We start from the raw sequence: 12,082 nt of genomic DNA, 5'->3' as shown, positions 1-12,082 counted from the left end.
TTCAGGGACTGAACCCGTATTCAGGTTATGTGTGACAATGTAAATGTCAAATCCTTAAGCAAGAACCTAACAGTATACAAAAACGTGTAGTTTGACCCTAATGTGATACTTCCTTTGAAAAAGTGTCACATGATACCGAAGAAACATTATAACAAAAATTGAAGACAATCCGACACCAGCATCATGATGGCAATTCAAAACGACGAAAAAACATACAACAGTCCACAAACAATATACAAGCTTTTGAACAAAAGACTGACTAACACAAAACCGACCAAAAACCATGTTGATCGTTGTTGCTCCGGAAAAGTAAAGTGATCCGGCTCCAAATATGACACCCTTCTTCTTGTACATATTCGATGATAAGGCTGGTGCGGTGTCACGATTTAGAAATAGTGGACACGATTGTGACATAATTTCAGTATATTCTATGTATTAAGTAAAACATGATTGATTTTATTTGGGATTGTAGGATTGTGGGCGGGGGTGTATTTTAGTTGTTTAAAATTCAAGAACTTTATTATTTTCAATTCAATTTAAGTTTCTTAGAAATTTTGTCTTGAAAGTTCTTTCATCTTTCGTATTTCCTCGTATGAAGTACAATACGTCACCTTTCAATTTCTTTCTACCACTATGATTTTTTTTTGAGAAATTGGTACAATTATTTACATTTAACTCATTACAAAATAATTTATATTTTTACCTACAGGATAAATATGATTATTACAACCATGAGTATACCTATGGCCTGGAAAGTAATAGGTTACTGATGTCAATGTTCCGTGAGGTTGCAGATAATACATCTTCCAAGTATGTTATAAACAATAGACAGATTTACATTTTGCACCGGTTTGAAATTTGAATTTGAAAAAAGAAAGAACTTCTTTGGTGGCCTTTGAAACCTCCTTCGCTTTTGAGTGGGTTTTTTTCAATAACCTTTTTGTACAAATTTAGGGAGATGTGATATGATTAAAAATTAAAAACTATCTTTTTTGGGAATGCCTAGTGATGACTTCCAGAAAACAAATATATTTATCCTCTAAACAGTCTGCATTTTATATATTATTTTAAAATATTTCGGATATTGATAGCATAATACTATTGTTGTTTTTGAGCAGTCAAAATGCGTTGACTGTTAATTAATTTGTGTCATACAGTCACTGACCCGACATCACTTTTCCTCATGAATATTTAAATAGTAGTTGCCGGAACTATATTCAATTATTCACGACGACCTCGTTAACCTGTCTTTGTTTCCAATGTAAACAACGAAGCGTGGAACGACTAATTTTTGTTTCTTTTACAATTGCTGGAAAGTCATATTTAACTGAAAAATCAGTATGTTTTATGCTTATTGTTGATATTTTAGTCCATACTCAAACGAATTAGTTCACCATTGGATTAGTTTTAACAGATCATTTTAATGTGTTATAATATTACTTCGCAAGCTCTTTGTAAAGAGGGATTTTTCCAAATATTTATATCAAATACATAACAATAACAAAATAAACAATTGAGAATGGGTTGAGTTTTTTTCAAGATTGCAGTATAAACATTCGGATCGGAACAGGGAAAAAGCTCGCCAGAGCCTCGCATTTCCCCGTTTCTAAGCCTCATCCTTATATCGTTGATATTGTCATGTCAATACACTATTATTGTCTATATGTACATTTTGTACTCATTTGGCTTTAAAATTTGTAACGGTAGATTTGTTTTCCATTTTATGTTTTAGGCAAATGTCTGTCCATATAAAAATACCCTCTTTTTTTCAATGGCAGCCTTATTTTCCCACAATTCATCCCGGTTTACCAACTTTACAAAATTGTAACTTATATGAATTATCATAGAAATGTTCTCCTAAATATTCAAGAGATATTTGCAATTTGGTATTAAGTACACAAAAATCAATCGCTTCGTTTCATTACAGTGGTTATGAAAAGCCAAATAAAACCATGAAGGAACGACCATGTCAAAAACATGGATCGAACGATTTACCCGTATTTCTTTGTTAATGATGAAGTGCAATTATTTGTTTGTTTTCCTAGATTTTTAATGGCTAACAGAAGAGGAACAGCAACTGAAAAAATCCAATATTATGGTAGCTTCCCAGGCAGTGGTGTACATATATCTTTAAACCCAATAGGCATGGCACCCTGTAGTGGAAACTGTATCAAAGATTATGTGATGGACTGGGTTGACAACTTCTCAAATAACAAATGGCCAAATTGGATGGTATTGTATTATTTTTATCAGATATATATAACTTTGATGACATTTTTATATTTTTATATTATGTTTGATATAGAGAAAGCATTGGTATATTTGTGACTAAAAATTTAACCAAAAAAAATGAAAAGATCCAAGAAAAAATTAAAGGAAAGAATAAATGCTCACTATATTAGGATAAAAGATCAAACTGTAGTAGAAAAGTTCCGAGTTGTAAACAATTTTTCTTGTCTAAGAATGTATGATCAATAACCAATAATATTTTTAGAAATTGTTACGTATTATACCATACTAGTATTTCTGTTTACAACAAAGAATCGTTTTAATAAGAACAAATGTAAACACATCAAAGTACTAAAAACAAAGTATCTTGATTTTTATTTGTCAAAAATATTTAATAAGGGCATCTGCATTTGATTTTACTTTATTCTAAAAGTGTTTTAATTTTTTTCATTTTGTCAAGAAGTTCAATAAAAAAATTATGTTGAATAAAATGTAGGATATTTTAATTATTAGACTGGCGGGGAAGACATGTCAAGATTTGCTTCAAGATTTCCCGCCAACTTTAGCAGACCGTTCTATATGTTGTCGATGTTGCTTCCGGGTACACCTATCATATACTACGGAGACGAACTCGGAATGACTGACTTACAAGCAACAACAGAACATGTCAATACTGGCTTAATGCAATGGGAGAACTCAACAAATGCTGGGTGGAATTGTACCAATGATTGTTACAACGGTGTTAATAGCGACTTCTCAACTATAAATGTAGCTGTACGTTTTCAAATTGTTCAACTTTTTATGCCCCACCTACGATAGTAGAGGGGCATTATGTTTTCTGGTCTGTGCCTCCGTTCGTCCGTCCGGTTAAAGTTTTTGGTCGGGGTAGTTTTTGATGAAGCTGAAGTCCAATCAACTTGAAACTTAATACACATGTTCCCCATGATATGATCTTTCTAATTTTAATGCCAAATTATAGTTTTGACCCCAATTTCATGGTCCACTGAACATAGAAAATGATAGTGCAAAGTTCAGGTTAAAGTTTTTGGTCAAGGTAGTTTTTGATGAAGTTAAAGTTACATCAACTTTAAACTTAGTACACTTGTTCCCTATGATATGATCTTTTTAATTTTAATTCCAAATTAAAGTTTTGACCCCAATTTCACGGTCCACTGAACATAGAAAATGATAGTGGGAGTGGGGCATCCGTGTACTATGGACACATTCTTGTTTAAAATTAAGATCTTCTGTCTAATATTGCTTTTTTTTTAAAGAAAATTACAGTCTCACTTTTATACAGTTATGTTTAACTCATCGTATATATTAATATTACATCAAAGATTTCATCCATCTTTCTATAAATTAAACCCGAAGTTAAAATACACAATGCACATATTATTATATCGAATAACACTGAGAATCTAAACAGCAAAACATAACGGCAGTGGAATATCTGTCATAGACCTCGTTGGTTGAAAAAAGAGGCGTACGAGAGAAGCAATGCCATAATGTTCATATGCACTCTGTCTTGTTATTTTGAGTTTTGACAAAGATTTATTGTTTTTTGTTTAGTCAACAGTTTCGAATCCTGTTGTTAGAATTAGAATTCTATAATCTGATAATCAGTAAGAAAATAAATTCTGGACCAATCTTAATGTGGAATCCTCTTGGCTGGGTGTGGTTTAATTGACGTTTGAAAAACTTATATTTACTGAGACTAACGGCCGAAGACAATATCAGTTGTCTTATCAATTTAATCACATATGTGCCGAAACAAAAAGACTAATAGTTTTATTCCATAATCTAAGAAGAAAAAGAAATGTTTAATGACAATTATTTAACAAAATCAAATGTACTCAATTAGTCTACCAGTAATTTAAAACATGTGACGTTTAACGCAGTGCATATCACTTTTTTCAGGTGAAACTGTTTAATCCAAATTCTTATTCGTATTAAATCATGACAACTGAAATGAATTGATACCAAAATGGCATAAACCTTTTATTTGATTCAGGCACAAATGAATAAGGCTGGTTCACTTTATGAATTCATCAAAGGCTTGTCTTCTCTGAGAACAGAGGATGCCTTCCGCTATGGAGAGTATCATACAGCTGTCACTAGCAACAATATTTTCTCGTTTGTCCGAGAATTTGATGGCGTTACAGGGTATTGTATTTTTTTCACTTTATTTTTAAAGCAGTATAGCTTCAAAACTTGTAATCCAATTGAAATTAAATATTGAAATGCAATCTTCACAACTTTATCTAGTATAAAAAAAATCTCTTTGTCTTATGAAGATATTATTTGTTCAAAGTTGAATCAGAATATCGTTGGACCCCCGAGTTTTGTCCGGTGTATGAGGTTCGGTCCTGACTCTCCCTTGAAGTAGGTTAACATCTATACAAGTAGAAATCTGGCAATATTTTAGAATGAAGAGTAACACATATTATTCGACTGTTCTCTTCCCCTACTCAATTTTTCTTTAAAAAAACCTATCCGAGTTTTATTTTAAATGAACTTCAACACCTATACAATTTTAAGGTACATTGTTTCATTATGGAATTCATATGCAAAATGCTTCCATTTGTTTTTATTTCGTCTAAAGATATCTTGTTGCAATCAACTTTGGAGATAATGCAGAAACCCACGACTACACATCATCTCATGGAACAATCCAATCTACTGCCACTGCTGTGAAGACAACAGGAAGTGACGTAGGATTCAGTGTTGATGACGATGTCGAAACAGAATCTCTAAGATTATCGCCTCTTCAGGGAATCGTTGTTTCGTGGGATTTTAAAGCAAAAGAACTTTGATACTAGTTGCATATATTTATGATATTTTGAAAAACAAGACTGTTCAGAAAATAGAAGCAAAATTAGTTTTATATCAAAACAAATTTCCATTAATAGTACATAATATTCTACAAATCTGGAATATGCTAAGAACATTAAAATGTTAAATATTTGAATTTTTCTCTAATTCACATTCACACTAGTAGATCATTTTTTTAAGATACCTCTTGCAAGACTGAACAATAAATCTGAAGCATTATTAAGTCTTTTTGACAATTTTCAAACTTATTCACAGCGGTAAATTCAGTGCTGTTCAGACTATTTGTTGGCAGTCAATTAAGATATGTTTTTTATACAACTTTTGTTTAGACTGTCCCATTAGTGTGTTTTTATTTATACAAAACATCAAAATACTGTATTATTTGAACTAATGAACAGTTCTAAAACCTTTCTGAAAAACTACTTAAACTATTATGAAGACTTAACTTTTAAGAAACAGATTTTTCACGTTATGATAAAATCAAAATTGTCGTTTAAGATTCAAATTCACTAACTAGTGTCAAATAGCAGAATGTAATTTCTTTGATATTGTACGCTCAATGATTTTTATACTTTACTATAATCGAGAGAGCAATAAATTGTAAATGCACCATGTTATGACTGAATTTTTTTTTATGAAATATGGGATATTTATTCATTTCATTATGTGACAATGATATTGTTCAACAATTTAAATTGATAATGATTAAAAAAAAAGGGACGAAAGATACCAAAGGGATAGTCAAACTCATAAATCTAAAACAAACTGACAATGCCATGGCTAAAAATGAAAAAGACAAACAGCACACATGACACAACATAAAAAACTAAAGAATAAACAACACGAACCCACCAAAAAACAAGGGGTGATCTCAGGTGCTCCGGAATGGTAAGCAGATCCTGCTCCACATGTGACACCCGTCGTGTTGCTTATGTGATAATAAATCTGGTAAATAGTCTAATTCGGTAGGTCACATTCATGAAAGGGAAGGGGTTTGTAGTTACGACGTAAGGAACATATCCGATATCATTTGTGAAACGGTTATTCCATAACGGTCAAACAATTCGTGATGGCGTCCGTAAAATTTACGAAGGGGTGATTTCAACTTCACCATTTGGAACTCTTGGTTTAATAGCTTCCTTGTGAGCAGCAACCCTCTATCAAGAAAATCATGATAGGAAATGCAAGCACGCGAATATCGTATCAATTGGGAGATATATACCCCGTATGCAGGTGCTGCTGGAATGATGCTACTTAGAAATGGAAAGTTCACAATTGGAAAGCTGTAATCATCTCTTTTGTCGTAAAGTTTTGTTTTCAACCGACCCTCATTGTCAATTTCTAGATGTAAGTCAAGATATGAGGCATATTCTTGATTATAAAAATCAGAAGATATGGTTTGATTGCCAATGACACAACTCTCCAACAGAGACCAAATGACGCAGAAAACCTTAAAATTTATTTCCATGAATTTTAATCTTCTTTATGATATAACATTGTAACGCAATGTGGGATCGGATCCCTCGTTAAACGAATTAAAATTGTTTGATTGCTCTAATGCTTATAATTGGCAAATTGGTTTTTTCATGGTCAATGAACCGAGACAACTTATATTTTCTTGGGGTTTGTTTTTTGTTTGTTTCAGTGTCAGTAAAATAAACCAGTTGGTCTGGATTGGCTAAACAGAATAGACAATAATAGGAAAAAAGTAACAACTATACACAAAACAACAATAGTAAATAGTTATCAAAGGTACCAGTCGTATAATTTGATACGCGAGACGCATACAATGAAGCAACGAGTGTAGAATATCACTACCACTAACGTTCGTTTAATTTTTATGCTTGGTTAGACTTGCACTTAACGTTGAAACTGTGTTTCATTGAATGGAATGGTAAAAGCAAAAAGTATTTTAGTCAAATTTCAGACTTATCTGAAGTGGTAACTTCATTTGCTTGCACACAACTTAGATTTGTTCAGTGTATAATTTATATGTTCGATCCGTTTAGTTGCATTTTAGAGATACAAAACAAAATTATACTGAATTATATTCAAAGCCACTGAATAGTTCTAGAATTTCTGAAATATAAATCACTATTTTAAACAAGACTTATATTCATCACTTTTTAGGTTAAGACTTCAGTTGATGTTAAAATCAGACTGACCGTTTAGTACTTAAACACATTTATTAGTGTCAAATTACAAACTTCCATTTCTTTGATATTGTATGCTTACTAAACATAAATACTTATTACTTTAAACAAGAGAGCAAAAAATTGTAAATGCATCATGTAATGGCTGTAAATTCTTTTAAAGATTGTAATATATGCATTTCATTACGGGATGATGCGATTTTTCTTATAATATAAATATATTATGATTTAAAAACATTCTCTTCAAGTTTATTACCATAATTCACCTTTAATCTTCCTCTTTGCTGTTGCACTACAACGCAATGAGATCTGAGACTCCTGTAAAATGCCTATTAATTATTTGAGTGTCATGTCCAAACAGACACGATAATGCGTCTGCATTTAGTTTTAGCTTTAGAACTTCTTGCAATGCATTTATTTTAAGAAATATGTTTTTGGTTTATGTTGATGACTTAACGGAGACAAGCTTCCCCGGTTTTGTTGGTTTCTGTGTAAATACGGTATACCCAGCATCTCTTTCATTCATAACAATATATAACTTAAAGTTAGTAGAATATTACTTGTGGATTGGTAGGAGTTAATTCGTTGGTTAACCGGGAGGAGCTGCGGGTATTCGTGTTAAAGAGGAAATGTATGGCATATAACATGATGTCTCAATCATTATTGTCACTTCAAGGTAAAGGTATGAATCAATCAAAGTTTAGTCCACACTGCTATAATATTATGACATTATCAAAAATGTTTTGTATAACTCAATAACAGTGTTTGGTTATCTGGTTTTGAAAATCAATGTTTCAATAATTAAATCTATTTATAGAAACGACGATGTGTCATGAAATAGACTCATCAAGGATTCAAGGATGGATTTTTTTAAGCCAAACGCGCGTTTTGTCTAAGAAGACTCATCAGTGACGCTCGAAGAAAGTTATAAGGCAAAATAAAGTATGAAGTTGGGGAACATTGAGGACCCAAAATTGCCTAGAGTTTTGCATAATAAAAGAAAGGTAATCTATTCCTTTGGTAAAAGTACTTTAAAGAAACTTCAAGTTTTGTAACAGTTAATTTATAGCTGGGACCATATCAATGATAATTAATGCAACACGGAAGTGCTGTCAACAAGTCTGGTGGAAATGTGATCGATATTTTATTTGTGTCATACTTGTTTTTAATTTTAACAAAATGAAATTCTCAAAATCATGACAACCACTTTGATTTCGATGTTAATGATGTTGATCAGTTTTGCTGCTTCCGAAAGATTGACTGAACTTATAAAAGATACATGTAAAATAAGAAGGTGTTCCAAGGCCTTCAAAAATTAGCATCACAAAAACCATATAGTATACTAGTCAACAAAAGAAACGAGAAACGATTCAAGGCAATATATTTTTCAAATGTACAATGAAAATTGGATACACTTTTACAAAGTTAATAATTGCCCAATTGGTCTAATTTTTACAGTGTTATTTTCTTATCAAAACTATTGATTAAAGGCCAAAAAACGCGATTTTTTAAAAATTTTTTGTTCAAAAACCTTTAAATTTAAAAATTTGAACATAGTCTGTCTATATACTTTTGAAAGCCTTTCAAATCTCTCAGATCTGTTCATTGTGTCTTTTTGTGTCGGAATGTATAAGTACCCGGCCACGTCCACTTGTATTTTTGTCCATCCGATGAGTTAATATAAAAAAGAAGATGTGGTATGATTGCCAATGAGACAACTATCCACAAAAGACCAAAATGACACAGACATTAACAACTATAGGTCACCGTACGGCCTTCAACAATGAGGAAAGCCCATACCGCATAGTAAGCTATAAAAGGCCCCGATAAGACAATGTAAAACAATTCAAACGAGAAAACTAACGGCCTCATTTATGTAAAAAAATGAACGAAAAACAAATATGTAACACATAAACAAACGACAACCACTGAATATACAGGCTCCTGACTTGGGACAGGCACATACATAAATAATGTGGCGGGGTTAAACATGTTAGCGGGATCCCAACCCTCCCCCTAACCTGGGACAGTGGTATAACAGTACAACATAAGAACGAACTATAAAAATCAGTTGAAAAAGGCTTAAATTACGGGCTTTTGATGGTCCTTTTGATTCTGTTAATAGTTTTGATTTTTCTACTCTTTATACTACACTTCCACACTATCTTATTAAACAAAAGTTTTCCTATTTAATTAAATGGTCGTTTGGTAAAGCTGAATGTAGATATATTTGCTGCAACTCATTTAAAGCCTTCTTCTCTAATGAGAAAGATAAATATGCTAGATATACTTACTGGAGGTGTGATGAGATGATTGAAGCTGTTAATTTTCTCCTTGATAATATTTATGTACGTTTCTTGGTGGACAGTTGTCTCATTGGCAATCATACCACATCTTCTTTTTTATATATTTGCAGGGATTTGAATACTTACATCTTATCTTCAAAATTTAAGTGAAGACTTTTGTCATCATTTTCCGTTTTTCATTGGATAGTTTAACGATATTTGCTATTTATCACATTTTATGATAAATTGAAGTTCAAACTTGTGCATCGTTTCTTTTGTTGACTAGTATATGTTTACGAAGGTGAAGACATGATAAAATGAAATATTATTCATCCGGGTAAAACGGCCAGATTAATGTATGAATAATAAACGAAAAAACAAATATGAAGCACAACCACAAATAAAAACCACTAAATTCTAAAGCTTTTTACTTGAGACAGGATGTAGCTGAATTAAATACGTTGGTTGCTGTATATCATATTCTTTTTTCGTTAGTCGTTTTTTCGCAAATTCAGCCGTTGGTGTGCCTGGTTAAACTTATATACTTGTTGCCATTTCAATGACCTTTTATGCTATCTCTATGGCATGAGCTTTGCGCATTCTTGAAGGCCGTACAGTTATCTATAATTGCTTATAGTTATGTTATTTGGATTTTGTCGTATAGTTGTCTCATTTGCAACTTTTTTTATATTGAGAGTACTGAACCAATGCCCTAACGCGGGATATGGATGTACCAGCACAAATAAGAACAAACTGCAAAATTTGCTCCAAAACTCTAAAATAATTGTTTGCTGACATACTGCTTTATTTGACGTATTTTTAATAATTAAAATTATTGATGAAGCAATTAATCATAACGATAAATTTGAGAGAAATTGCAAGAAAAGGATTTCTAAGAAATTATTTATTTGTTTCAAATTTTGAACATGCATAAATACTGCATTATGTCTGCAATTGCAGATTGGTTTTGTTTTATTTTTCCAAATTATCCAGTAGAAGAGCATGGTTTTAATCGCTTGATTGTAATGTGAATATCTATTTTCGTTACTTCGATTTCAAACTACCCCATAAAGGAGAAGCGAAATATACCAAAAATGTATTCAAACTCGTTGGTCCAAAAAAAACAAAAAGACAAACAACAAAATATATAAAACATGGGAAGTCGAGAGACCGAACCACACAAAAACCGGGAGTGTCCACATTGCAAAATGAATATCAAATTTAATCAAAGTGTTTGTCATGATTTTGAATAATATCATGATAAATTTTGTCGAACATTGAAAGAAAATTTTATGTTTTTGTAGCATAATTTCACACTCGCCTTCTAAAAAAAGATACATCTGCAAAATCTATACAAGTGTATAACTACAGCTAATGTTTTTTTTATAATTAATTTTTCCTGCTGTGTTTTATGAGACTCGTGTTTACTGTTGGAAACGCGTATCAATAAATGGAAAAGTTAAATACCAAATTAAAAAGGATTATAATAAACGAATGTCACTGAAAGTGTTCAGTTAAAAATGAAAACATCGCTTTTTCAAAAATACGCGTCATGATATTTTTCTGAATTAACCTTCCTTGGAATAGTTCGAAGTCGCATATTTGTATTCCAATGATGGGTAAGAACCGAAACCGTTGAGGAGCTTTAGGATTAAATGACCTTGAAATAATAGTCAAATCGATATAAGGTAAACTTTGCCCGTTTTGGGTTTAAATCTGTGTTTCTTAATAATTTCAAAATGCACCAACAGACAATTTAAGAAGGATTTGTTGTAAATCATGATAGTACAAAAGCACTGGTCAATTTATGCACAAACCACGTTCCAAAACACAATTTTAATTAAATAAAAACATTCAATCATTGTACTTATTCTAGTTTTATCAGTCCTTCAGATTGAATATTACAGTCAGGGTCTTTTATCATGACACAGAAGAATTCTTGTTTATCGATGTCATTTCTTATTAATAATCAATTGAACATCAATCATAGTTCCTTGTCATTCAAAGCCTTTGTCCAAGAAAAAAATAACAATTTTCATTTTGAATTGACTTCTCAAATAATTATCACAAAAACTTCATTAATAAATCTGTAGATTTGAAATATTCAATACGTCAACTCGTTTCCTCATACTACGATTTAACTTTTTAAATACTATAGCTCATATTCTGAGAACCACAACCTCTTTTAAATACAAAACAACTATAACAGTAAATACTTTACATAACAAATAATATTTTCAATTAAAAAAAAACTTGTCGTTTGGTTTTTTGTTGCACTTTGGTGTTTCTGTTGTTTCGTTGTTTTCCTCTTATATTTGATGTGTTTTCCTCAGTTTTTGTTTGTAACCCGGATTTGTTTTTATTTTTTCTCAATCGATTTATGACTTTCGAACATCGGTATACTACTGTTGCCTTTATTTTGAACAATGAAACAAAAATTATAAGGAAAAACATAAACTGTTTTACATCGCGTGCGTATCTATTTTTAAACAGATAAGGCTTACGCTAAATATATAACAAAAATGTATATTAAGAAAAACCATGCTGCCTTTAACGATTACCAAGTAACCGCACCGTATG

The 12,082-nt window shown here is 31.6% G+C and overlaps 1 protein-coding gene across 3 annotated transcripts in view; it reads left to right on the top strand.

The window, feature by feature from the left end:
- The window catches only part of LOC143062766 (amino acid transporter heavy chain SLC3A1-like), a 387,949-nt gene extending 382,268 nt beyond the window's left edge, over nt 1-5,681 (top strand). For all 3 annotated transcript variants that reach the window (XM_076234544.1, XM_076234543.1, XM_076234545.1), the window contains exons 8-12: nt 710-810; nt 2,046-2,232; nt 2,743-3,003; nt 4,244-4,395; nt 4,835-5,681. In XM_076234544.1, the coding sequence (XP_076090659.1) occupies nt 710-810; nt 2,046-2,232; nt 2,743-3,003; nt 4,244-4,395; nt 4,835-5,045 (912 nt within the window). In that variant the 3' untranslated portion in view covers nt 5,046-5,681. The remainder of the gene's footprint in view (nt 1-709; nt 811-2,045; nt 2,233-2,742; nt 3,004-4,243; nt 4,396-4,834) is intronic.
- Nucleotides 5,682-12,082: the final 6,401 nt, after the last annotated feature.

This window comes from Mytilus galloprovincialis, chromosome 2, assembly GCF_965363235.1.
Source record: "Mytilus galloprovincialis chromosome 2, xbMytGall1.hap1.1, whole genome shotgun sequence".
Classification (NCBI taxonomy): Eukaryota; Metazoa; Mollusca; class Bivalvia; order Mytilida; family Mytilidae; genus Mytilus; species Mytilus galloprovincialis.
This window is presented reverse-complemented; position numbering and strand designations above follow the sequence as displayed.